Source organism: Haemaphysalis longicornis, unplaced genomic scaffold (assembly GCF_048455015.1).
Source record: "Haemaphysalis longicornis isolate Haplotype H1 unplaced genomic scaffold, Haemaphysalis longicornis Haplotype H1 scaffold_14, whole genome shotgun sequence".
In the NCBI taxonomy this organism is placed as follows: Eukaryota; Metazoa; Arthropoda; class Arachnida; order Ixodida; family Ixodidae; genus Haemaphysalis; species Haemaphysalis longicornis.
Genome location: NW_027526245.1, coordinates 24,458,021 through 24,485,816, shown reverse-complemented (window position 1 = coordinate 24,485,816; position 27,796 = coordinate 24,458,021). Strand labels below are relative to the sequence as shown.

At 50.7% G+C, this 27,796-nt stretch overlaps 1 protein-coding gene across 2 annotated transcripts in view; it reads right to left on the bottom strand.

Annotated features, from left to right (window-relative positions):
• Positions 1-7,907: 7,907 nt before the first annotated feature.
• The window catches only part of LOC144165198 (LIM/homeobox protein Lhx5-like), a 269,753-nt gene continuing 249,864 nt past the window's right edge, over positions 7,908-27,796 (bottom strand). The window contains exons 4-6 of one of the 2 annotated variants that reach the window (XM_077695319.1): positions 18,342-18,528; positions 10,618-10,794; positions 7,908-8,214 (exon numbers count right to left, since the gene is read on the bottom strand). In XM_077695319.1, the coding sequence (XP_077551445.1) occupies positions 8,030-8,214; positions 10,618-10,794; positions 18,342-18,528 (549 nt within the window). In that variant the 3' untranslated portion in view covers positions 7,908-8,029. The remainder of the gene's footprint in view (positions 8,215-10,617; positions 10,795-18,341; positions 18,529-27,796) is intronic. The other variant, XM_077695318.1, reaches the window with a different exon arrangement.

The following is a 27,796-nucleotide window of genomic DNA, read 5'->3' as shown; positions in this document are numbered from 1 at the left end:
ACGACATGGATATTCTCTTACCGGAGTACGTTCCATAAAGAAAGCGTTGAAGCCCCGTGGCACTTCTTTCGTGCAATCGAAGCCGAATGCCCGGGTTTGACGGATACATTTTTTTCCACTTCAAAACAATCCAGAGATGCGTTTCGAACGAACACAACGTCACAACATGCGTTGCAAGTCTGAACCGCGATTGACAGACGATGGGTTGCCTCCTCCAGCCCGTCGTAAATTCGGCACTCACCTCGCGCGCGGTTTGCGGGGACGAACAGCAAGTCACTTAACTCTGGCGCGCAAGCCGAGATGGCTTTTAGCCACGCACACTGCACATACCCCATGCGAGGTTGAGTCGTACGTCGCTCGAGAAAGATAATCCAGACCATGGGAAGCACTATCCACCCGCAGAAGCACAACGTCACATTTCATCGCGAAACAAAGGCGTCCACAACACACACACCATCGCCTCCTGTAATGCCAAACGCATCTCACTTCCTAATGAGAGTGAGTGGTACGTCTGCAGTGTCCACATGTCGCGAGGTGGGGCCGCGAGCTGAACCGGGATCACGCAACCGTAACTGACCTCTGGGGCAGTTTGTGCCTTGTTGTCAAGGCAATCGATGTTTGAGATCGTCAAAGAAAGGCGCTCGCTCCAGCGCTAGAAAGCTCAGAGCCACGCCGGAGAATGTTTTGCCAACGTTGCCGCCCTCCACCACGCGTCGCCCCAAGCTGAACTGGTCACATGATTGAAGTGTTTTGTGCACGGGTTCTGTATCGGTTTAAAATGTCCTTTTCACATGCCGCCGGCAGGAATTACCACCACCGCAAAATAAGACCCGGCACCAGCGGGGCCACATCTGATACGGCGCTTTTTGGATAAACAGTGCGCGGTGCATGAAAGGGACCGAGCGCAAGATCCTCCCCAGCGGCTGCGAGTTCGCCGCCGATTAAAAGTCACGTGCTGCACTGCAGCAACGCACACCGCAAAGGTCAAGGCCAGGCCACCGCACACATGCGGCCAGATTTTTCGTTCGCTTATCCATCCTTGAGCGGAGTGCGGAATTCATGGTGTTAACAAAACTTGCCCGTAGCAGACGGCAGTCGGAGGAGCGTAATGCGGAAGTACGTCACCGCTGACTAGCGCAGCATCATGGGAGGGAGTGCTCGCGCGCCGTCAACAGTTCAAAAGAGGAGGAAACGCGGCGCGACGATATTGCGCGGTTTTTGATTTACGATTTCTCAGCTAGTACTCATCGCTTTAACAAAATTCTTGCGGGAGGAGATTGCTAATACATTGTCTTATTTGGTTACATGTACATCCATGCATCGGCGGCAGGTATTTCAGGACCCCTTGAAGGCCTGGGAGTTTGTTTTGGTCTTGCATTTTCGCTTTTGTCAGTTACTAGCAGCTGGCTGTTCTCTTTGTTCGATAGATACAGGAGCAGACACATAGCTTGGACTCTTCGCGCTCCGCACAGAACCGGCTTCGCAGGGACTGGGGCGACGCCCGCAATGTTTCTTCCGGAGCGGTATCAAAATCTACTTTAAATCACGCTCTGTGCTAGTGTGTGCGATTTTAAGCTTTTCATTGTGATATAAAGCTACCCACAAGCGAAATCTGGTGCGGACAACCACCAAAAGTCAACTCAGCACAAAGAAACAGCGGGGAGAGCGAGCCCGAATGAAGCAGACGACAAATGCGAGAATCCCTAATCCGGCGTCATGGAGACGCGCTTTGCCGCTACACTCCTTGGTTGCGCTCACCGCCAATATCGGTTATTGTCCTGTCTAGGAGGTTGTTAAAGCAATTTTCTTAAGAACTCGTCAATAGTAATGAGATGTACTTGTCTCAAGCCGATGACAGGAACAAAAGCGATTGTGGCTGCATAGTAACTCAGTTATTTGGTGCGGCAGAACCTAATATGTTTTTATTAAAGATTATGGCACTTGTTCCTGTGCTTTTAGTTTCATGTTTCATGTACTTTTATTCACTGCACAAAAGGATGAGCTGTACAAAGGAACCTATGAACTGGAGATAATTTGTGAGGACACCTTTTTGCATCAACATCGTTTTTGACAGGGTAAAGGCAGCAAAACGCTGTTGCGCCAAGAGTGTGAGGAGTGGGGTGTTCACTTTGCCGAGTACGTTTCGCAGACCCCTTGAATGCCTTTCAATACCCGTATATGCGACCCAATGGTCTACAAGACCACAAACCATACGGCTCTTTAACTTCAAGCTAGTTTAACTTGGGGTTTCTCTGAACTGAAAAGTTTTTCAAGTTACGAACCAGCCACCCTTCTTCACCTGCTTTTTATGCGTATCTGTCTTGAAATTTTGAAATCATGGCTTAGACGGCTAATAAAAAACATCAGTGTCACACATGCACTAGAACCCAATTAAAAACACTGGTGGATTATAAGTACAAAAACACCCATTACAAGTGAAAAAAGAAAGTTGTTTTTTCAAGGAACGAAAAAACGACTTATTGACAAATGCAGCTGATGTTATTTAGCATTCTTTTGGTTCTTAAAGATTGAAATGATAAACTAAATTACTTCCCCTACTCTCCCCTTCCTCCACTCTGCTTTGAAAGTGGAATTGACCCCTCACTGCGCAAGAACAAATACCTACTGACCAAAAGCTGGGGGGAATTTTCCCCCGATGCAGAAGCATTAAATGCAATGTCTCTGGTGGAATTACCTGCAATAATTCAATGATTCACCTATCTTTGTAGGAACTTCTACCTGAGGTGTTTATTTTCACCGCCTTCCGCAGTAGGGGCGGTGAAGTACAAAATGTTACAGAAGGCCCACAGAGTAGAACCCACAAGTACAAAGGTTCAGAAAAACCACATACAAAGTAAACATAAAAGTATGTGATTCGAACTAATATAAAGAAAAGAAATTGAGCCAGAAATATTAGTATAGGAATGGTTAAGTGGCAGCTTTGAAATCTGCTAAATTTGTGCGGGAATGACGTATTGTGGAAGGCCATTCTATTCGATGCACTCTGAATGGTACATCAGTGAAGAGTATTATGCAGTCCTGCCCAGGAAAGAAAAATTATTCACTGAAATATAGAGCCCTGCTGCTTAATTTGAAAGAAAACATGCAGCTTGTTTTAAAAGTGTCTAGCTTGATTTGTTTGTAAGACTTTGTAATGCAAACTGGATATCTTGTAAACACTAGATTGGCAAAGTTTCGCTGATGGAACCCTGAACCAGAATAAATTTGTTTGCAAAGCTGTTGACAATCCAACCTTCTGTTGCAACCTTGGGCGCAACTCATTCTGTGCATTTTATTGAGTGTTATATTTACTGTTCTAGATAGCATAAAGTGCTGTTTCATATATAGCCGTTTCATTATTTTTTCAGTTGACAAGTTTATTGCTCTTTTTGTGGTCACATTTTGAACAGTATTTACACGGTTGCTTAATCATTTGACTTGCATTGCGGGCATTGCAACCGAACATTGTTAATTTTCTTGCACAACCCTGAAATCATACCCAGCTATCCCGCTGCCAGATTTTACATTCCAGCTAATTTCGTGTATGGCATCAAGAGTTACCGCCATCAAGAGTTAGCGTGCCTTAGTATGGACTCCCAGCTGCACTTCTTCTAATCGTAAATAAATCTGTTGTTTTTCAGGTTTTACCTGTTCACTTCGAGGAACAAAGGCAGCAATTACATCACACAAAGGGAGCCACATCAAATTCCTGGAGGCTTAATTTCTATTTTGTAAGTCGTGGTGTGTCCACTAAATGTTATTTTCTGCAGCTGTCCACATTTGAAGATGAGAATTTTGTTTGATATTTGGTCTGTTACAATATAGTCATCTAAAATAATTTTGTCTTGCGTACTCTTTTCAAGCCCACAAATACACAAAACTCCCATAAGCTGAAGGCCAGGTAAGTTTTCTGAGCATTGTGGTGTGATAGCACAAAAACGATTGCACGGTGAAAGGAAAAGGCCGGCACAAGTGTTGACTACCAACTCGTTTATTTTGCTGCGAATATGGCGTTGTGAACTCGCTGGCAGTAAAAGAAATTGGTTGCACATTAGCACTTGCGTACCGTCTTTTCTTTCCATGTTGCGATTGTTCCTGTGTTTCTCCCCACATGACCCGCCAACTAAATTTACGGTACAAACGACCGTTAAATTTTCATATCAGAACATTGACGGAACTAAGAGTAACGCCTCTGAGACCGTACATGTCGCGTACACGTTGGTGTTTCCGTAGGCTAGTGCTGCGCATTGCGCCTGTAAATGCTATTACGGAACTTTTACCATGAATTTCAAGTACGGCTTCTCACCGTTGCACTTCATTACGGCAAGTGTGCCGTTGCTTGCAACTACAGCTTCAGTAGTGTTCTTTTGTTTTTGTTATATGGATACATACCGGCATCGAGAGTTAGCGGTCATGATTACCGTAAATTTACGGGAAAATTTTTAACAGTGATAGGAAAAGTACATAGGTAGCAATCGAGCATGTATTACATTTCTAAATAGACCATCCTGTTGATGGCCAATTTAACAAAAAAGATACCAAACGCTCCATTGAAAGTTTTGTGATAAAACACCCAATGTGCTTCGAAATTCCACCGCAAACGTCAACCTTTTCTTAAAGGGGCCATGAAGACAAAATACAAGTTTGTTTTATTTGAAAGATTTCGTGTTCTATAGTGCCACCAGCGCTTGTTCGGAAGCAAACGATGCTTTATGCACTGAGAAATTAATCAATTTAAGCTAAAATTCTATTCTAAAGCTAAAATTATATCTAAAATTTTTATTCTCGCGCCAAAACATGTGTTTGAACGACGTTTGCAATGACATCATAAGAACAGGTCTTTCAGCTAAACTGGGTGTAGAGCAGAGACTTGCTTACTGTTAGTCACCCTAGATTCTGCCCTTGCTTTGTTTGTGACCGTATTTAAACGTGGCTTGTTTTTGTTCATGGAGAAAAAAGTCGTAGCGTGAAACATGGTGCTCGCTCGACAAATATGGTCACTTAAGACACTGTCACTTACGTCAATCGGCCAGTGTTGTCTGAGACAGCCCCAAAGCCCCGCAGTGCTGTGCATCTAAACGAGACATACATTGCGCGCAGTGCCAACAGCAGTACGCATCGGTACCTCTATGTTTACGTGTGCTTTCGTAGCTTCCACTGTTTGTCCCACCCACCAAAAGAATGTGCCGTAAATTTAAGCGCAAATAGCTCGTTCGGCAAGCTTGTAAGCTTTGCCTAATTTGCGTTAGCTTTTTCCGGCTTCGGCCAATCGCAGAGCTCGCTGGTATGACATGATAGGTTCTGATGCGGTAAATGAGCAAGGGTGCGCATGGTCATTCCCTTTTTTACTAATTTTACAGCTTATTTGAGCGACGTCTACGTTAAAAGTGGTGTCAGCATGATTCTAACGAGGCAATCTTTTGAATGAACCAAACTTGCATTTTGTCTTCGTGGCCCCTTAAAAGCTCTTTAATGGCGGCTGAAATATTGCAACTTCTCTTATTTGCCTTCATGCAGGGAATTTGCCTTCATGCAGGGTAAATGCGGACACAAACAATACCTCACCAGACACAAACTCCCTTGGGTGACAAAACTCTCCCCTGTGGCTCTGTAAATACTTCCGAAGAAAGCACAAAATACTCCCATAAGCTCCTACTAACACCCTAAACCTCGTATGAACTCCATTGAAACGAATAAGCTTCTCCCCTGAACCCCCCTGAAAACTCCCCAAAACTTACGTAAATACTCCCCGCTACTGTAGAGCAATGGGAGACCGCATTGCTCAGCTCCGACCCAGCTGATCAAGTCTGGGCCATTCAGCTGGCCGAAGACGCTGCTAGAGCCCAAGGGCTCTTGGCCGACGTCTAGGACTACTGGCTGTTATGCAATAAAGTTTTCACTCACTCACTCACTACCCCCGGCAACAATAATATACTCCTTTTAGCGTCCTGAAAACTCTGTAAACGACTCCTAAAACTCAATTGAGGAATTAACAAATACTCCATTTCTCACGAACATTTCTCGAAACTCCATAAAGAACACCCCTTTCTAAAGGAGAACACAAATTTCCCTTACTGCTGGAGCAAAAAAAAAAAAAAAACTAGAACAGACGTCCCAAGTAAACAAGCGGGAGTATACATTTTTTAGAGTGTACTATATACATAGAAATGAAAAGAAAAATCACGTGCCTCATACTGTAAGCAGGTAAACGTGACACAGTCATTGTACTATTAGATTGGTGTAAAATGTGCTAGAATCGAGTACATTTGTACTTTCTTTTGTGTTCCTTAAGTGGCAATATTTCTATGCATTCCTTAATATTTTCTTGGTTGTTTTTTTCTGTTGTCACTTGACTCTAAGGGGACCTGTTTACCGGGCGTAGGCCAGTTCGTCTTTCCTCTTACCTTTTCCCTTCATTCCTGACGACAGTTGCGCCAACTCTGTAAACAAGGCATTGGGAGCACTTTGGGTATATGTAGTGCAATTTCCATTGCACGGTGGCTGTTGTCACGTACAGCATCCTCCTTTCCCGTTCCTTTTCCTCGTCCCTGTCCGTAAGTGTCCGTTCGTATGTATACTTAGCGCAATTGAACATGAAGAGAGTAACACATGCGCCCCGCTCCCCCAAATAACAACAGCCAGACGGCATTTTTCTTGTTTTTTTCTTCTTTAGTTTCTCTTATGTACACAGAAAAGACTTGAGGGACAGTCGCGCGTTCAGTGCGAGCAACACGCGCACTTTCTCCGTCGTCACTTTTTGATCCGCTTGTTCGTGGCTCCTGCATTGTCCCTTCGGCGCCAAGGGCGTGCCGCTCCAGCAGCGCCGCCATGTGACTCGAGTCCAGCTGAGGGCGCGAGAGGAAAGAAAACGACCCCCCCCCCCCCCCCCCCACACACACACACACACCCACTCACGGATGCGGAAGTCCACCGCAAAGACGCGCTCAAGACTAACGCCAACGTGCTGATCTCGTTATCGTCTCATGCGTTGACTGCGTGCTGCTTATTCACAGTTTTCTTCGTACAAATAGTGGCCAGTGGTGCTTCCAGCGTTAAGTTGTTTCACTGCGCCGGATAGCAACGTTCTTCCCTTTGCCACTCCCTTTCGCGCAAGACAAACTTCACTGGGGCGGCAGATAGCTCCCTGAATCCGTGTATGCGCGGACGGCGATGACGGCACGATATTCTGCTACGGCACACTGGCCAGGATTGGCGCCTCAGAACTTCCTGTAAGCCTCTGAGACAGTAAAAACGTGTATTCTTTTTTTTTTTTTTTTGCTCGTTCTTTTTTTTTTTCTTTCAGCCGAGATGCCTGAGTTACGGCTGGCAGGGACTGTCAGCTTGCTCGTTCGAAGCTACAAGTGGCCTGGTTCTTCAAACGGAGCGATAATAGTGAGCGCGCCCTTTGCGCTGTGTCCCGTCTCGCTCGGAGATGCCTGGCCTCGCGGAGGGGGGCGCGAAGGCCGGCCTTGTTGCTGCCCGGGGAGCGCACATTCCGGAGCCACTCCCCGACGGAGGCGGCGGCAAAATTTGATAGGGGGGGCACCTTTCGCAATCTTTCGCGGCTGCTGTCGTCGGCGCAGGCGACACGAGATCGAACGGGGTCGAGAGTGAAGGCGCTCCTCCTCCTCACTTCACCTCTGGTAGCTCTGTCGTTTTCTTTCGCAATGCGCGTCTCTGAGCGCTCAGCGTAACGCCCCGGCTGCGCTGTACTCTGGTCGCTCTTTCCAAACACGAGATCTGTACACCGCGATTTCCGTAGCATCCGCGACCATTTCGTCACTCGTGGGGCATCCAGTGCAGAAGATACGGAGGTCTTTCGTTCACGATGCGAGGGGAAACGGAAGTCCTCCGAGAGTCCGGTCTTCTCTTTTGCCTCCCCGGGATAGCCATTCTACCCGAGATTCAGTGTGGTTTCGTGATTGCACGCAAGATGGCGTCGTCTGGCCGGCGGCGCAGCGCGAGCGCGGGGGGGAGGGAAGGGGGGGGGGGAGCGCTTTGCAGGGGTGGGGCGGTGCTTGTTGCGACGTCACCAGACGGGCGTCTCGCTGATTGGCGGGTGGCTGAGGGGCGCGAAGCCGCTGTCTGCGCGCGCCCCGTACGGCTCTGCGCCCTGCATGCTGAGCACGGCGTCCGGGCTGGGCCCGCCGCGAGGCGTCGACGACGGCGGCGGCGGCTGCAGGTACGGCGCGTCCGAGCCCAGGTTCACGCTGCCTGCGCACCACAGCACACAGCACCTTTGTAACACACCAGCCCCTATGGAGTACACGAAATGCGTGGCAGCCATTTCGTCTGCTCGCGCGAGGAAGCGGCTTTCTTTCTCTGGCACCCAACTAGGAAGCTGTTTTCGGTAGTCTGAACAAGGAACTTTCCAAGTAATGCGAATTGACGGCAACGACAGCCAAAAATCTGGGTACAAATGCACTATTTTTCACGAACTTGTCGTGCCATTCGGTTCTCGAAAATTCACAGCTCCTTCCAGTTGCAATAGACCTCCTAACTTCCGACATGGGGAAAGGCTTCCGTCAGTAGCACACGCCGTTCTCACAGCCGCAACGAGAGCTTTCGCACACGCCTGGGCTGCGCCGGAAGACAGCGTGTTTTGTTGATAACAATTTTTGCACCATTTCTACGTGTATTTTTTTTTTCCGACGGTAAAGGGGGCTCTATATGCAGAGGAATGTGCGTTTAAAAGGAGAAATTTCCAGTCACCCTCCGCTTGGTAAGTTCTCCTTGTGAAGAAATCCTCTAGTGATGTGCGCGGGGGAGCAGACAAAGCGTACTCGTCGAGAGACGCAGTTCGGTAAAGTAACTGCTTCCTAATACAACCGGACGGAGTATTTCACCTCTGCGGTGACGTCGACGCACGCACCTCGCCGCCCTCCATGGATTTTCAATTACAAGCCAGAGCGAAAGTTGGTTGTACCGAGTTTAATCGCGTTGTGGCGCGTTTAGAGGACTGCATACCGAATGAAATAGCCCTTAGAGTAGTTGCAGAGGCTAAACAATATAATATCCGCTACAACAAGCCGATTTTTCAGTTTTCATTTGAGCGAGCTGCCGTTATCGTCGCGGCGTGGGACAGTATCGCCAGGTTAGGTGGTCTGACTTTCTGACGATAATTATAGTTCTTCTTGCGTGCGGTCGACAAAGGAAAGTTCACAAGTAGCACAACGAGAACGCTGCTCAGCCTAAGGTTGCTGACGCAGGTTGTTTTGACGGACGCGAGAAGCGCAGCCGATTCAGCTGGTGCTGCTGGCCTGGCACCGCCTTGAAAGAGAGTGGAAATTTTGTTTTGCATTTTTGCAAACTAAATGACTCTTCCTTACAATTTTACGCCACACGGTTTAGGAACTGCAGGGTACACGTATATTAGAGAGTAGGTGAGGCAATACCGTCAAATAAACAAATTGACCGCAATTAAAGGACGCCAATCAAGCATCGAATCGTAAGTCCGTTGCCTGCTTAGATGTGTACTTGTGCATTTAAATAATACAACGTAGCATACACGGTTCGCGGCCCTGATAATTACATACAATCATCATTGATTGTGTTGGTTATCTTTTAGTGCATGGGTCGTCGCTAACAATCTGAACGCCGACACGCCAGTTTTGTACCTCAAATGGGGTTAGACGGCGAGACAAGAACCGAGAATTGATCGCTTCCAGTTGCATTCTCCCCCATCTTCACAGTTCGGCAGTATATTGCGAAATAGTATTGTCTATTCGTTGAATTTTTTTCTGTGTTCCTTTAAAGCCCCCCTCCTACTCGATTTTCGTCTAGCCCTCTGTCGTGTCCACTTCATGCAACTCGGCCCGACACCTTAAAACGTTGCTTACCCTTATTCTAGTATATTAAAGTGTGAACTGGGAATATATGAAGCAAGAGCGTAATTTGGAGACCATATCGCAAAACCAAAACAATCGGGAGTATCGAGCTCATTTCGCTTCTCTCAACACAGGATCCTATGAGACCCCCGCAGCTTTGTACTACCGGAAGCACTAACCGGAAGTTGGACTCGCAGCGCCCCCTGGGCAGCGCAGGAGCCCTATTTGAAAGGATGAAGCTGAGAACATGACTACAATCTCACAACTACAGAGCTCCCGTGAATCCCCGTTATGATGATAAAAGTCACCATAACCACTGTTAATTTTCCCCACGCAAGCTCAGAGAACGGTGAGCGACGTTATCGTAGCGCTCCGCGTCCTTGTGAATTTTGCATTTGTTGTTAACCTAAAAAGCCAATGAGCGAGGCTGGAGTCGCCCGGTGACCGAGGGCGGGAAATGTCTTCGGGCGTCGCCTTTCCTAATCACCCATCCCGGCACACCCTCGATTTCGTTCTGATTGATTTGATTGTAGGGTTTAACGCGCCGACGCAACGCAGGTGATGAGGCGCGCCGTAGTGGAGGGCTGCGGATTAATTTTGACCACCTGGGGATCTTTATCGTGCGCCGAAATCTCGAACACACGGGCGTTTTTGCTTTTCGCCTCCATCAGAAAAGCGGCCGCCGCGGCATGGAATCGAACCCGCGACCTCGTGCTCAGCAGCGCAACGCCTTAGCCACTGAGCCACCGCGGCGGGTTCGATTTCGTTCTGGCAGCGGCGTAGCACGTACCTGGTCCTGCCCCTGCGGCCGGGTCGAGCGGGCCAGCGCCCCCGGCCGATCCGGGGGGCCCCGAAGGGGGGAAGCCGTCGGGGCCCGGAGGAGGCGGAGGCGGCGGCTGCTGCCCGGGGAAGAAGTCGTAGAAGCCCGCCTGCGGCCCGTACCCGAAGTCGGCTGGGTTCGACGAGTCTGCGCAGGCAAGGGCTCACGTCACTCACTGCAAACGGGCTGGTGTTGCGTAAACGACTCCTGCGGACTCTTCTCGGAAATCGTTCTACATTGGCGGCCCGCTGATTGATTGATTGATTGATTGATTGATTGATTGATTGATTGATTGATTGATTGATTGATTGATTGATTGATTGATTGATTGATTGATTGATTGATTGATTGATTGATTGATTGATTGTGAGGTTTAACACGCCGATGCTACGCAGGAGATGAGGTGCGTTAATTTTGACCTCCTGGGTATATTTAACGTGCGCTGAAATCTTGAGCACACGGGTGTATTCGCCTTTCGCCTCCATCAGAAAAGCGGCCGCCGCGGGCGGCCGGCGGAGAGGATGACCCCGGAGCCCTCGGCACCACCGCAACTACCGGCTCAAGCACACGAAGAAAATTGCAAGTTACTGCAGCGGCCAGGCCGAGACGCCCCGAGCCATCTCGAAAGGTGCAGCCAGAGGCTGTCGTTTACGTTTACAAGTGTTCTCGGAGACTAACGAATTCATCGTAGTAGCAAACGAAACATGCGCTACAGCTTCAACTCAGTCTATGCAACAGAAACACGGAAAAAGCTATATGTGCAATGATATGTGCAATGATATTCGTAAAATCGCAGCGAAAACAAGCGAAACAGCATCGAAAACGTCCCACTTGCTCACATCTTACAGCCTCACGCAGCGCAGGCCCATACCACATGGCGTAAATTAGACCGCGGCACGTGTGTGCAGCATTCACCCATCACCCGTGCGCAACCAACTCCTCCCCCTGTCCAAAAAATTGAATTCTTTCCCCTTCCCCGCCTATCATGAAGGCCTCCACAATTTCTCGGTCGGTCGGCATGCCTCCAAATTTCTCCCAGACACGCATCGCGTCTGGGAGAAATTTGGAGTACAACCCGTGCACCTACGGCCAGGTGGCCAGCGCCCATCTGCGCGTTCACAGCCGCACGGTGCTGTCTGAGCCTCAGACTGGTGCAAGAACATTGACGGTGCACAGAATTCACCGCTATCTGCTGTTTGCTTCTCACCCCGTGCCGCTACATTCTTTGGGGGATTGTGCGCACTTGTGTTACCACATATCTTCCAAGAGTACTTCAGCCTCTCCTGTGAAGACCATACCGCAGAACAAATCGGACCTGAACAAGGTGCTGCCTCAGTAGCTGCACCTCTTGTACTTCTCGACTGCTGGGTGAAGCGATGATTCTGATATTTGAAACGCTTCTGCTATACGTCCCTTATACTTTTTTGTTCATCCCAGACGAAACTCACAGCATCTCACGCAAACTGTTCGATGTCTGAACTCTGCCGGGATGCTTTTTCTTGTATACCCTTCGCATCGTCCTCAGAATTGAAATGAATAAAGCTCGCTTACGTTCGTTGCACACACTTCACAGCGCTGCAACCTACACGTGCTTATACGGGGCTGTTCGAAAATGTGTACACAACTCGAAAATTTCTAAGTGTTGCGACATTGCTCTTTGTGATGCCCTGATAGTTTAGTTTAGCATTGTAGTCCGGATAAACTAATTTTGGGGGAAGCAGGTATTTACAAGATTAAATTACTGTTTTTGGAGCTAACGCGGCCCAACCACGAAGCTGATTCGCTTGACAGAGCACCAGCCTTGTAGGAATGGAACAGTGGCCCATGCCCCCCTCAACTGAAATGTCCCATTCCTCCCAAGCTACGTCACCCAAAGACATTCCTTGTCGAAGATTCTCTCGTTAGGGCTAGACTTTTTACTGCATGATGTACGACACGGATGTGTGCCTCCGGAGACAAAATTGTATTGGCGTAGGAAGGCCGGTTTAAATCTTAGAGGTGTAATTGCGACAGCCGATACTCACTTTTGAAATGCGAAATTCTGCTCAAATAAGGATCCATTCGCCGACGACGTCCACCATTACAGCCAGGCTACGGCTATGCAAGCGCCATCTCCTCGGTAGTCGTTGAACGTGTTTGAACTGACTGATGGAGAGATAACCGAGCCGTCGCACTACTTCATCCGTCCCAGACCTCCAGACTCGCAGGCACGACAGCGCAAATGCACGCCTCGCCCTGTTTCGCTCGGTGTGGCATGCTGGGGCCGTGTGCCGCCGTTTTCCCGACCCGCAATAGGTGACGATGTGTGTCTAGGCATGCTGGGAGAAAGCGCGCAGACGTACGTCAAAGGCTGTTCAATGAAAGCTGCAGTGGAGCCTAAAGGGTACCGTTCCACTTGTTGCGGCTGCTTCAGAAGAGCCCGCGGAAGATAAGGCCGTAGCGCGGACGCGTGGTGGTTGGAAACACGACAGAAGTGCCTCCTACACCGATCGCAACGCCGAGAGCCGGGAGCGCATAGCGGGCGAGCGCTCGGCTCATCCGTCAGCTGTGGGGCTTGACGGCTCCGACTGCGCGACGAGAGCCGCATGCCGCTGCGTCGCGCGGCAAGTTTGAAGCCGCGGCCGGATGAAGTCGTCAAGACGCGACGCGCTCCTCTCGTTGCGCCGGTGGCGCTCGTCGTCTCGCTTCCAGCCGCGTCGGAGACGAGCGCGCGTTCCTCGGCGGATCGAGGCGTGATGGAGCGGCAGCCCGCTTCCATCACGAGAAGAAGCCAGGCCGGTGGCTGCTCCGGCGGCGATCCGTCAACGTCACGCGTTTCGCGGAGGTCGCTACAAGTGCGCCCCCGACGTGCCGCCGGCCTGACGCGTTTTCGTTTCGCCTGCTCGGCCTACCTGTTTATACGCCCTTCCCGCCTCCGTCTCCGAGCTGCGGCCGCGGCCGAGAAGAGCGGAGGGCCAATTTGAGTTCCTCGCGTGTCCCTCCTGCCGGCCGCATTCTGTCGGATGCGGCCTTTGTTGCGCGCCGTCGCAGGGCCGCGGCTGCTGTCGGCGTTCTCTGCGAGGGTATACGACTCGCGCAGGGACCGGTTCCCCGGGCCGCACGCAACTCAACCCCGCTCGTGAAGTCCAGGGATGGCGCGTCCACCGGCGGGTCGGGTACCGGGGCTGCGGCAGTTGCGCGCGAGCTTGCGGGAGTGCCCACAGCGGACGACCCCCGGGTCCCAACCACCGAGCCGCCCTGCTGCCATGGCCAAGTCGCCTGGCCTTGCGTCGGCAGCAGACGCTGCCCAAGGGGCGCAGCCGGGGAAGGCGCTTCGGTTGGCCGCCAGTGTGCGTCTCATTAATTCCCCCGCTGCGCGCCACCTCTCCCGCCCCGCTAAATTATCCCAGTGTGGCCACGCTGTCCCCGAGGGCCTTGCCTGCACTGCGCGCACGTGGGGCAGATGCGAAACAGCGCACGTTGCGCCCGCACTGCGCAGACCTGCCAAGCCTGGCCAGTTGTTTACATGCGAACCGCCTGAAGAAACGGGCTTCGCTCCACGGCCCGGGTGCGCTTCGCCTGTGGCCTTCATCGTGCCGAGGGTGCCTTGAGAGAGTCGCCACCACTGCTGCGGACTCTGTATCGAGTGTGCGCTGCAAGTCCGAACACGCAGGCGGGACTTCCCCGCCTCACATTTTCGCGGCATGACCGGGAATTCTGCATGACCGGGAATACGCGTATCTGAGTGACGCCTTTGCATGACCAAGTAAACCAAAGACTACACATATGCAAACCGATTAATGATTGCGTTTTTTTGTTTGTGGTTATCGGGTGCAATAATTTACCGCCACGTGGGAGACTGATCTGTATATATGACCAATGTTTTCTTCAAAATAAATCAGTTGTGAGTGCAGCGCTGTCCTGTCTAACTCTCGTTCCTTTTTGTGCCGTGTTTTCGCGCGCTGGATTGTCAATCACGGCGCAACTGACTCTGCCTGTACGACTGCCAACGATCAGTTTCTCCTCATTATTCTTACTTCATGTCATTAGCTTCACCACCGATAATTATTTCCTTTCGCTCTCGCTACTACTGAATCTCATGTGTGACGTAATAGAAGGCTACATTACACCTCTCACATTTGAAATTGCAGAAAATTAGCCCGTCTGTCAGGACTGCACAAAACCTACCGCTACAATAAAAAAAAAACGACTTCATAAGTATCTCGTAGCGACCTTCGCCATTAATTAGTTGTCCTACGTTATCGGACAAACCTTTTGCTTGTTACTTTATTGCTAAAACTACTAATGAATGAGACCATATCTGACGGCGTCGTTTGCTGACGCAACCATTACCTCTGTCGTTAAATCCCCCGTTGAAGAGTACTCCAAGTTATTCGTTGTTAATTCCCGCTATACACACTTCGTATTTGGTATCCACTCCTTTGGGTACAAGGCAGCTTCGGGCCTTAAAGGTATAACAAACTAAATGAGATGGCGTTTTGTAGGGCTTTGCTGCTTGCTCTCGCCACGCAATCAGCCATTTGTGAATACCATCGAGGGCAAAAACAGGCTGAAGTGGGGTACCGGTCAGATTCCTCTAATCCTCAACTTTCAATAAATTTGTTTTCTGTGTTTACTTTCGCTGTTTCGTACTTAGCAATGACTTGGGCGTACTCCACTTTCGTTCATTTTTCTGTAGCAAAATGACAGAAAGGGCAGCGTCATCGTCGTTGGTGGATGAAACGCACGAAACAGGCTGCCTCTAGCGTACAGCTTTTGGGTCAGCGTCCATTCAGCGGGGTTTGAACCGCATTTGAGGCTGGCCTCGGCTTGCGGGCCTGCGCTGTGCAAGAATCTCTCATGCTAAAAATTGAAAGTGAGGAAATTGAAGAAGATAAATCAATTCAATATCGACGAAAACATATACATAAACAAATTTGTTAAGCGTTGAGAATAAAGGAATCTTTATTTATCTTTTCAATTTCCTCCCTTACCCTTTTTAGCTTCGCAGTTGCCTGCCCAGCGCAGGCCCGCAAGCCGAGGCCAGCCTCAAATGCGATTGAAAACCCAGCTGAATGAACGCTGACCGAAACGCTGTATGCAACCGGCATCGTGTTTCATGCGTTTCGTACATAAACGACGATGGCGCCGCAATTCCTGTAATTTTGCTTCAGAAAAGTCTAACATGAAGAAATGACCACGTGAATATATTTTTGACATAGGCGAGTAGTCAACGGCTGTTTTGACATGTAAATACCTAACTCGGGTTTGCCTAACATTCGTTTCTGCTGGATTTACGCCGGATGTGGCGGCTCCTGCATGGCCCCACCAACTGGCCCTCTCCAAGCTGATTCCGCAGCTCTTGCTTATTGCCACTGAACCCTTTCCAAAGAAGGCGTCGGGCGCACAACCACTACAACCACCTCGGAGCCTGCCTTCGTGGTACGCGGTACTAGTGTCGGCACATCATTCATTGAGTTTCATTAGCCTGGACCTGGACCATGCTCTATCGTACGAGAACTCGCTTCCGCCCCCCTCATCGTGCCTCATTTTTTTTTTCTTTTTGTAACGGGACTTGTACGCATTCTTTTGCGAGCACCCACTCTGGTCTCGCATGTATGCTGCTTCACACCCGCTTAAGGAGATTGGCCAAGAAAACTCCAGCGGTCGCCGCAATCGTGAAAACACTTGCACGGAACGAGAAAGACATGTCATAGCGTCCGCCCCTTCAAGGTTATCTCCAATGATTGTCACTTCCGCGAAAAATTAAAGAAGCTCACACTTATAGCAACAATTATGGAGTAAAAGGTCGTTGCAGCAGCGAAGAAGAAGCACATCGGCTGTAATTGTGGACTTTAGCCGTCGTGATGGTCGTGAAGGTTGCGTACAGCTTCGCTACCTTCAAGTCTTATGCGTTACTGCAGACACGCACGTAACGCGTTAGAAGGAACGAGTTACTTCTACCTAGTTACTATTTTCGGTAACGAGTAACGTATTTGGTTCCTTTTTTAAAAAAGGAACGGGTAACGTCTTTAGTTCCTTTTAAGACCAAGTAACCAGTAAAGGTATCTCGTTACTTCTGAGAAGTAACATGTACAACACCGCTTAAACGGCCTTGTTTTTGTTCTAACCTGTGCACGCGTCTATAGGCACATTGCGCTCATGTTTGCCTGGAAAGCAGCAGCGCCGTTTTATACATTCTGGTGGTTTGGGGCGTAATTTCTATTGTGAATCACGCCACGCTGATCACGGCCTCTTGTCGAAGCATTGCAGCTATGGAAGTGACAGCGCACTGCCCGAGATACCAGCAGCCGGGATTATCACAAGTCCAGCATGGGCACCCACACAAAGAAAGCCGGAGGGCCTTTTGCCGGATGGGCACCCGCTGACCTCAATGAAGGCGCCGTGGTAGAACGGCTCTCCTGCGTCGCCGGAGATGTATTTTCCAAGAAGCGGGGAAACATAACCGATGAAAACTTTGAGACGCAGCTACTTCTTAAGTGCAACGACTAGTAAAAAAAAAAAAACAACGAACCGTGGAACAAAACAGTTTTGCGTTTGGCCGTCACGGTAATGGGAGAATAACTAGTTACTTTTCGGATAACTCACGCGTTCCTTTTTAGAATCGGTAACGAGTAACATATTTAGTTACTTTTTGAGAGAGCAACGAGTAACGGTATTTAGTTACTTCTTTGGATAACGGGTACATGTCCGCGCGTTAGTGTAAGACTTGAAGGTAGCTGCATTTGTATTTATCGTGGTTGTCACAGTGAAATGTACAGCCTCCGTGTGCTGCGCTGGCCTAAACCTAATACTCTCCTTCAGAGGAATGCAATTGATACAGCTTGTTAATTTGTTGAGGCTAAAGTTTCTATTCGGGAAGCCTCCTACAGTGCAAGCTGTCAATGTTAATTGGTTGAAAGCTTTAGTTGCTCTTAAGGTGAACCCAAATGCACCCAGTGGGAGCAAGTTTTGAATTTCCGGAAATAAGGGCCGTATGCTGAGTCCACTCGGGTGAGGGGAGAATTTCGCAATGCTTATGCATTTCAAGGACCTCCTCCACCGGCGCAACACTGCGAAGCATATCTTCAGATGCCTGCCGGTGAAATTCAGCAGCCCCTGCGGCGGAATTAAGCGCGTCCAATGTGCTACCAGCACGACGCCGCTTACAGGTGCCGCGGTGTCTTCCGCTTCGCCTGCCTTCCCAACTGTCGCACGTTCCGAACTCGCACTTTGCGAGACGCTTGTCCGAGCTGAGCTGCATTTCTTTCACTGTGCTCTGGTTCGTTTAGGGCACTTTTGCCACCGCCGCCGCCGCCGCGAATTCGACGAAGCCGACGTACACATCGGACGAATCCGCATGGCGTCAGTGTCAGTATGGTGATCCGGTGGATCACGTGGAATGGGTGCGCCCCCGAGCTCCGGTGGCGCGAGGCTGCAGCCCCCGCGGGGAGTGCAGCGCTCCTCCGGTGCGGGCGCCGGTCGGTGTCACGCTCCGCTTGGCCCCACCGCGCCTCTGGGACTCGTCGGGGCTCGATTACGGCCATCACAAAGCTCGCCTTGCGGGATCGCCCCCGGCGGCGTCGTTTAGGCCTTTGTTGCGACCTGCCGCTCTGCGCCTGAGTTATGGCGGCCGTCGGAGGGGGAGTTCGTTTTGGGTTCCGCTCTGCGGCTTTCGGACGCCCAACGGCTCGGGAGGCAGCGGGCATACGCACCGGAGAAGTAGCCGAAGGCCGAACTGGGCGGCCCGATGTCCGGCGAGTCGTCGAGCCCGTCCGGCGACATGCCGGGCCGCAGCGAGCGCATGACTCGCCGCGGGCTGCGGAAGAAGTGGCGGCGTGCGCCCAGCGTGCTCAGCTGCTTCATGCGACGCTCCTTGGACCGCCGGTTCTGGAACCACACCTGCGCGGAAGAGGGAGGGAGAAAGAACGTCAGCGGCGGCGACGGGCACGCAAAACCGACGCTTTGGTGTTTTTTTTTTTTTTTTTTTTTTTGGCGCTAAGCACACTTGGCGTGTGACAAAATTAACGAAAACGTCCGCTGTACGCAGACCAAGCGCAGCACGAAGCAAGACTGCCCCTGTGACAGTGCTGCCTATTTCTCCTGTGCGAGTCCAGAGTGCCCGCCAACTGCACAACGCGTGCAGAAGCACACGGCGGAGGCAGACGAGAGCCTTGCGTCGAAGGAAGCGCCACGTGGTCGGCGGGAAGGGATCCCCGTCGGCATTGACCGAAAGGGACGGCCGAGAGATAAGAGTCCCCGGCACGTGGATTACCCGGGCTGGCCTGGGGGAGCCCGATAAGGAAGGCTGCCGCCTTTGTATGCAGATCTGGCACGGAGCGGGGCTGTCCGGGAGACCGCGTCACCTCCCCGGCATCACTGTCGGCCTTTGTCTGCCTCCGCGCTTGCTCGGCCATCGGACTGCTCGCGCCAGTTCGCGCCCGGGGAGCCACCACTGCTACGGTGGCGGAGCGGGACCCTCCACCATCCAAAGTCGCTTGCAGTTTGGCCAAAGAACGCCACGAAGCGAGCGAAAAATCCGAGTCTCTTTACGTATTGCATAGCTTAGCAAGTATAATGCATGATATACGAGCTTGATAGAATGCATTCCTATTTTGTCACGATTTTCAGCCAGGTGTACAATGCAAAAACGTCCTACTGCGTTAAAGGGACACTGAAATCAATTTGTCAAACTTAGCTTTGTGTTTTCATTGCATAGACAGGTTCGAATAAACATACTTCTCGCCGTTTATCCGGGAGTTAAAAAAAATGCCCTCCGCATAGTCTGCGACGGCTGCAGCAAAACAACAGTTACGCACAATGACGTGAACTCGGTTTGCTATTGGACGACGTTTCTATTGGATGGCTTGCTATTGTGCGAAGAAGGAGGCTCATTATTTTTACACCTTTTTTTTCCCACAAGGGTGTAACGCTACAAACTTTGTGTTGGAAAATAAGAAAAAGGGTTCGAAGAAAAAAGTATGAAAAAGAGACTGCCAACTGAGAAAAGGGTGTAAGAGACCTCCAACTTAGGAGGCATTTTACATTCGTTTACACGGGTGGGCAGGTCATTTTCTACAAGCGGGGGATGTTTTGCACCTCCCGATACTTAAAACAATATGCATTGGCATAAATTGTTACCACTGAAGCTGTTTAAGCTTGAGTTAGGTTCGGTGGCATAGCAAAAAAAAAAAGAAAAAGAAAAAGAACTGCGCTCCCTGTAAAGGGTGCACCACCGCAGATAGGGTATTATAACAGTGAAGCCGGCTTTAGAGCCTGTTCGGGTGCGATCACAGAAGGCGCAATCGTATACGCGCACCTCTTATTATGCCATTTCAAAGGTACTAGTCTTTTCGGGATTCTGAAACGCAAGAAAACTGGCGCAGCTAGGAATAGTTTTAACACCGTTCCACACCCTAGAGAAAGCTAAGCGTGTTGCAGTCGGTCAACACCTTTTTCGCCCCAGAACTACAGTCTTTATAATTTTAAAGGTTCGATTTGATGTTTCACGAGCCAAAGCTAAACTTGGGGGATGAGGCGCATCGAATATGGAAACGAGCGATCATTGCAGATGGCCATTTTTGTGTGTGTGTGTGTGCTTTTGAACATTTCTTACTAGTATAGAGGAGGGTGTGAGGGGATCTCTTGTTCTATACAGTGCAATGATCCGTGCATGCGTGGTCTTATTCAATGAACAGCTGAACACCTTTTTCACACTCTTTCAAGAAAAACCTAGGGTGTTGAAGTTGATCGAACACCCTTTTTTACACAAAAAGAGTGGAGAGCTAGGAAAACGGTGCTGAGATTCAAGAAAAAGGGTGTAATGGGCCTCCAAAGCCGTTTTTCACTTATGGAGAACCCTTTTTGGCCTAAAAGGGTGTAAAAAAGTTTAGTGTGTATCTCGGATGTCTCTCCTTGACTTCAAATTAGGTGTTGCGTAGTTTTGGTGTTGAAAGAATTCTTGGTGAGTTGAAAGAAAGACTTGAGTCACGCATGAGTACGGAGATCTGCTATGGTTGGCAAGGTAACAATTTCAAGCATATGTGAAGAATAGTCAGTGCGCGCGTGACATGATATAAACCGAGGCGCATTTCTTTGCACTTTCTCAAGCTTATCAATTAAAACTTTGTGATACGGATCCCCGCTAATGTTCGCCTAACAATTGTTATATAGGCAGGTAGTTTCACCGATGGCGCTGCCAGATTTAGCTTTCTGCGCCGAAACCAGAGGTCCTTTTCCGGCAGCCGAACCGATATTAGTAATATGAGGAGCCCAACTGTAAGCGCACGTGTAACGAGCAATGTAACGAGCCGAGAATTGTTAAAAAATACTCGAACTGACGTTCTCATTGTAAACATGAATTCTACAGCCAACTTGTTTCTATCAGAAACCAGAGGCACAGATTACGCAAGAATAATCTGTTTTATAGTGTTCAATAATGCCAAGACGTTCAGCGTTTTGAGAAGGCGTGTTCACACTGAACTTTAAGGATGCGTCAAAGGAAAGCGTTGAAGAAGCTGAGTCCGAAGGGAGGTGGAAATATATAATTTTCCACCCGTGCAAACTGTTTCTTTCGCACCACGTCGATATGTCTCCCCTACTTTTCACATGGGCTTCAGTCCTAGCACCTGCAAGAAATTCGTTCCGCATGTCACTCAATACGTCCACCTCATTGCGGGTTAAAAGAAAATGTCTCGAATCTCGGCGCCTACAGCATGAAAGAACGGAGCACCACGGCCCAGCTGTTTAGGCTTTGGACGTGTGTGAATTTCCCCTCGAAGCCAACAGCGGCGCCGTTTCCAGAGGTTCGATGACCATGCTATGAAATCGATTTTCAAGGTTGCCCCGTCACAGTGGCTCCGTGGCTAAGTCATTGTGCCGCTGAGCCCAAGGACGCGGGTTGGATTCCCGACCGCGGCGGCCGCTTTTTTTGATGGAGGCGTAAACGCCCGTGCCTTCGAGATTTCGTCTCACGTTCAAGATCCCTGGGTGGTAGAAATTGATCCGGAGCCCTCCACTACACGGCACGCCTCATTGCCTATGCAGCGTTGAGAGCTGCGACTGGGGAGGGACGAGGAAATGATTTAGACAAGTATTTAGACAATCTCGGAACCCAAGTCCCCCCAAAGTCTGCCACCTCTTAAAAATGTCGTAATCAAATCCAGGCATCAGTCGACAGTTTTGAGCGTGCACCTGCCTGATATACGGATTCCCGTGAGGGCTGCAGCGACATGCCTTTCCTGTCAGCTTCGTTTTGTAGCGCCAACTGAGGGCATAATTACCAACCACTTGCGAGCAGGTTCTGCCGCCGCGCGGCTGCACCCACGGAGCAGCGGCGGCCGCCCGATTCCCTCCTCCGATCTGCGGCGGTCGCGGAAAAATTGGTCCCCGAACAAATCGTCCCGTGGAACTAATGGTCCCGGAACAAATGGTCCCACCACTACGGCACCTATGCATGAGCGCCTGTATGAAGGAGGGGGTCAGTGTGTTTATATTTATGTTTGTATTTGTGCACAATGTGTTTTGCATGTGTCATATATAATATATTTGCTAAGGCTGAATTTACTTGAGTTAAATGCTGCATACAAATTTGTCGTCGAACCTGTATGTTCTGCCGTGCTTCCTTTGCAGGGTTCTTTTGTTTATTAACGCTTGAGAAGCGAGGCCCACTTCAGCCTGTGCGGTGAGCCTATTTACTGTGACAGTATTATTTAGGTAATGTGAAGTATCGAAAATGTGAGTGGGCCGGTACCGCTGAATATCCGACAACATAGAGCTGTACTAGTGCATCACGCTCGCCGATCTATCGCGATTTCAAAAAAGAACTTTACCTGATGAATGGTTTATTGCGTTAGCTATGCTGCGTTACGGCGCTGTCCGTCTGAAATGCTTGGATATTTGCTGTTCGGATCAAACGAAGCGGCACTAATAAAAATTTTTCACCGTGATAATTTTGCAGCTTGCAGCTCAGATACTTTTGTTTTATTACAAACAATAAAGAAATAAAAAATGCATCTTCAACCATTTACAAGAAACAAACAATGAAATGAAAATCCGGAAAATAACAGCGGAAACACAAATAAAAATACCAAAAACAGGCCAACTGTGTTACGCCATGCATTTGCATTTGCACAAAAATGCAAACTAAAATGAACCGATCGTTTACTGGCAGTTTTTTTTTAGAGAAGGCGATACAACACTTCGGCAAGATGCAACAAATTCAAACAAAGAGCCAACGTAAGGTTTTGTGGAATCATTTTGCCCGAAGAGGTACCGGGGACCATTTGTTCGGGACTTCCGGAGCCATAAGTTCCGGAACCATAATTTCCGGAACCATTTGTTCTGGAGCCATTTGTTCCGGGACCATAAATTCCAGGGACATTTGTTCCGGGACCATTTGTTCTGGGACTATTTGTTCCTACACCTGATCTGCGGTGGCGCCCCACGCGCCGGCCTTTGTCCCCGAACGAAACTTGGGCGGGAGTCTCGTGACCACTAGACCACTAAAACATCGCCAGCATGCAGGGCTGGTCGCAATCAGTACGCGTACCCCGTCGCGTAGTACTCTGCTGCTTACTTGTTGGACTGCAGCATTCTGAGATGCTCATGCGAGCATTTCATTATTAACGCTCTCGCAGTAGTGAGCTTCCCCCTAGCCCTTACAAAAAAATCTGATTACCCGCGACTGCGTTCCTCCCTCGTGCAGAAAAAAGCGATCGCAAATGTGTGCTGACTCTGCAGGTCGGCGCGGTTAGCTGACGCTGTAAGCGGCCATAGCCAGACCACCCTGCAGCGTCGAGGCAAGTTTGCTGCGCGTAGTTTGTTGTGAAAGTGCGGACAGCTGGATTTTGAATGAATGAAGCATGCTGCAGAGTTGCTGCACTTTGAGGCTACTGATGGTGCCTCTATGTCCAGCACAATAAATAACGGGTGGCTGGGGTGAGAATCTCTTCCATTAGGCGAAGGCCCCGCGTGCACAGATGCCTTTTCTGGGATGAGATGTTGCTCTTCCATATGTATCTTCCATAGGTCCTCCATAGGTATGGTTGTAGATGCCGGAGTAACATGCATTTCAACAATTTACCCCCCCCCCCCCCCCCCCCAGGAGGACAAATAGATAGAACAAGCATTGTCGACGTGATGAACAAAGCGGACCTCTGTGATTTCCCCGGATGGCGGAACTGGTCCGCATTTTGAATGTGCGTTATTATGCTTGGGAAGATATTACATCGAGCCATCCTCTAGTTTGGCTAAGAGTTGCCTTCGGAACGGAATGTGCAAAGTTCGTAAAGCTGGAGCTCTCAGTAAAGCTCCGGGTTCGCCTGGCCCGTGTAAGAAAGGAGGAGTGCAATTCCTGGTTGTGCTAAGGTATCTGAGGAACGCCTGAGCTCAACAGAAGAGCACCCCACAATAGGAAGAGTTCGGGTCAGTGCTTCGTGAGACTCGTTTTCATTGGATGGGAAGTGTGCTCGGACTTCTTTTTTTTTTTTCGAACCTTGCACGACTTCTGCAGGCGCGTGAACGTCCTCACTACGGACGCTTAAATTCGAGTACAACGGCTGTGATTACAGCAGCTGTCCGGGATATACAGGCAAATTCTGGTCAATTAAGCTTGACATTTCTTCTTACGGGTGCGCTTTGCTTTCTGAGATACTTTATTGCACACTGCGATAGCTCTAACGCGACAAGAGCCGCACGGACACGTTACAGACACTCATTGTTTTCTAAAGGTGGAATTCCCTATAAACAATTTTTTTTTTTTGTGCACAACGATTTGCGCCTTTGACAGCAACGACCTAGCAGTTCTTCGTGTCTCGCTGACGTTGGGCACGCAGATATATCTCCGTTGGTTGTAGGTTTTAACGCGCCGACGCAACGCAGGCGGTGAGGCGCGCCGTGGTGGAGGGCTCCGGATTAATTTTGGCCACCTGAGGATCTTTAACGTGTGCCGACATCTCGTACACACGGGCGTTTTCGCTTTTCACCGCAATCAGAAAAGCGGCCACCGCGTCCGGGAATCGAACCCGCGACCTCGTGCTCAGCAGCACAACGCCTTAGCCACATCGTGCGTATAGGTACTCGTCAGGACGGCCTCATTCATGGCTGCTTTTTTCCGGGGCTATGAATACAGCAGGCCGGTTACTCCCCGGTATCCGCAGTTCCCACGCCACTTCTCATATATTGGTCATTACTTAATTTTAGTGAACCTGTTCCCGAACCGTCAACAAACCCTCAGGAAAAATCCTTGAATCCAGCTCGGACAATTAAATACGGGCGCAACGTGCACCCACTCCGAACGCACGCGTTCGCCCCTCCTCACCTCCCCCCCCCCCCCCACGCACACGCACACACACTGCCGCATGCAAATTTTGTCCGCAACTATAGGTGCCCCCTGGCATGTAATTCTGGAGTGCACACACAAGCAGCTTTCGGAGACAGTGTTGACCAGCTGTCGAGTGAAGGACCAGAATCGCCTGCTGAGCCGGCTGGAGACGGCTAGGGCAACACGCCGATCCCGTTCACAATGTTTTCTCTCTCTCACACCGACCTTGCGACGTGCGATGGAAACGATTGAAGCCCGAAAGATCTCCGTCTCCGTTCCTGGAGACAGAATTGAAACATCGCTCCAGTACGGAGAACGACGTCGTAGCTGATGTTCGTTGCACAACCGTGGCATTACTTTGCCTGCAGGCGACGAAATTGCGAACTACCTCCACTGAGCTCAAAATTCCCTCCTTGGCGCTCTCCGGATCCCACGGGTCGGTGCGAGGAGACAAGCGCTGGCCGCCCACCGCTCACGCGTCGGCGACGGGATCAATGGGCGCTGCTGCACGCGTGCGCGCGCTGATTGTCGGCCTGCGGCGACCATTTGACGCCACTGCCTCCCTGCACCGGGACCGTATGTAACCGAACCGCAGGCGAGGAGAACAAAATGCGGGGAAAGCGTGCGCTCAGGAGGGCAGTCGACGGAGGAGTGGGGAAATAGAGCTGTATACCAAGTCGGGAAACAAAGCAGTGTCAACGCGTCCTTCTCTGTAATCTGCGCACACTTGGAGGCACTGCGTAGGAACAAGGGCCGCTTGTTCTCGGCGCTTCTGAGCGGCGCCTGTCCGGCGGGGCGAGCCCGTAAGTAACGGTTCGGTGGCGGCACGCCCCAATGATGACGCCGTGCTGGCCCCGCCGCTTTTATCACAGGGCGCTCCACGTCGACGGAAGAAGCCAGCGACAGGGTGGCGCAGGTTCCCGCGCATATTGGCAAAGACGCCGCCCTTCGGCGCTATACCCACCCCCGGCTTGGGCTGGACACGCGTGAGAATCCAGCGTCGCATGTCTCCCGCATACGCGGGCGTCGCGTGTGCCGCTCTGCGCGCATTGACAGAGGCCGTGCCGTTCGACGAACGGCCTTAAACGGTGCGTAAGCTCAGAGGCCGCCTGGTTTTTATTGACCCCAGAGCTGCTTAAGTTTTTAGTTCCGCCGTACAGCGTTACCAGAAGAAAAAAAATTCCCGGGGAACACGAGTAAATGCAGAGCATTGGGGCCTCAGTACTGATTGAAGGCAGTGTTGCTTCCATCGCTTCTTCCGTGATGCTGGAGTAGCAGACACGAGTAAACGTGGGCACGAGCGTCAACCAAGGAAGGAAGGAGCAACGCAGTGACTGAAACACGAGCGACCGCTAGCCGCTATATTTGCAGCGCGCGCAGTAGAGGAGAGCAGTACGGGGGGAGAGCGCGCATGCGCAAGCAGCACGCGCCCTTCCAAGCGCCACCGCGCTGCTATCACGCACCTGTTACGCCGAGACCGCGACGGAGCGAACGGGCTGACTACGACGCATGCGCGCGCCAGCTGCTGTTGAGAGAGAGGAGGGAAGGAGAGGCGCACCTGCTGCGGACGCGGAACTGTTGACACCGCCCGACGCAGGAACAGGCGAGGCTAAGAAATGCTCTGCATTTAAAAAATAGCTAGAAAAAATACCGAGCGCACGTGAGCGGTCGTTTCGTGAGGAGCGCCCGGCGTCGGACGGCTCGACCTTCGAGACTCCTCTCGCAATTCACGTGCGTTCGCACCTGAAGCGGGAAGCGCAGACGCCGAGTTCGCGCTACAGACGCCCAGTTCACGAAGCCGGTGGCGTGGTTCTAGCGCGTGCTAACGCGGCCCACTTTGGGAGAGATGTGAAAGCCTGCGTGCACAACGATCCGGGCATGCTGCAGTCACGAACAAGTTTCAGCGACAAGTTCGGAAATCTGCGCGAGGTGCCACAGCCGCGTCTCCGACGAAGGGAGAGGGGCCGCCAGCTCTGCTGTTTCTCCTGCCTTGCAAGGTGCACCAATTTTTTAAAGGCTTCGAATATTACGAGCACTTTATATATGCATGTACGGTGCTTCCACCCAGTAAAGAAAGAGGCGTATTTAAGGAATCCTGAAATTGGCAGCCTGGTGTCCACAATGCCTGTTGCTGCTTCAGGCGCAGGAGGTGAGTAAGCAATGCACACTCCATGTGACATTAAAAGCCAAACAAAAAGCGAAAAGAAAGGAGGTCGGGAGGTGCATTTCAAGACGATCACATCTCTATCGTCGATCGGCCCCGCAAGTGGCTGCTGTAAAGGCACCGATCCCCTCAAAGGCGGCTGCGCGTCTAGGCCAAACGAACTGCTGGAAAGGCATTTTTGCTTGGGCAATTTTATGCCCTGTCGCGGGGCGGCAGAACAGCTGAGGGCACGTAGCAGAATGGAGACCCAAGGGCAGCTTTTCTTTTCATGATTTTCCCAACGTTTATAATTGTCGGTCTATGCCCGGTCTGTCGCCGTAGACTATCTGTTCCATCATCGCCATAGACAGCTTCGCCGTAAAAAAAAAGGAATGCATTTGCACAGAAAGGTTCCGCTGTGAACTCTATAGTGCCCACATTCCGTAATTTTCGGCAGGCTGGATCTTGGCGTTTGCGAAATGTTGATAGTTCCGTGAGGTTCTCCCGGCCCTACGGCCGCTGCACCAGATTTCCGCGCCTTTAAGGGGCCTTGCAAACACCGGTGCAGATGACGGACCATGCGTGACTGGCATGGCCCACAGAGCTGCGTCATTCCGCCCCGAGGTGCAGCGACGCCGCGGCCGACGAGACGCCAGTCGCGCGCACAGCGCACGCTGAGTGCGTGGCATTCCCGACGCCCAGGG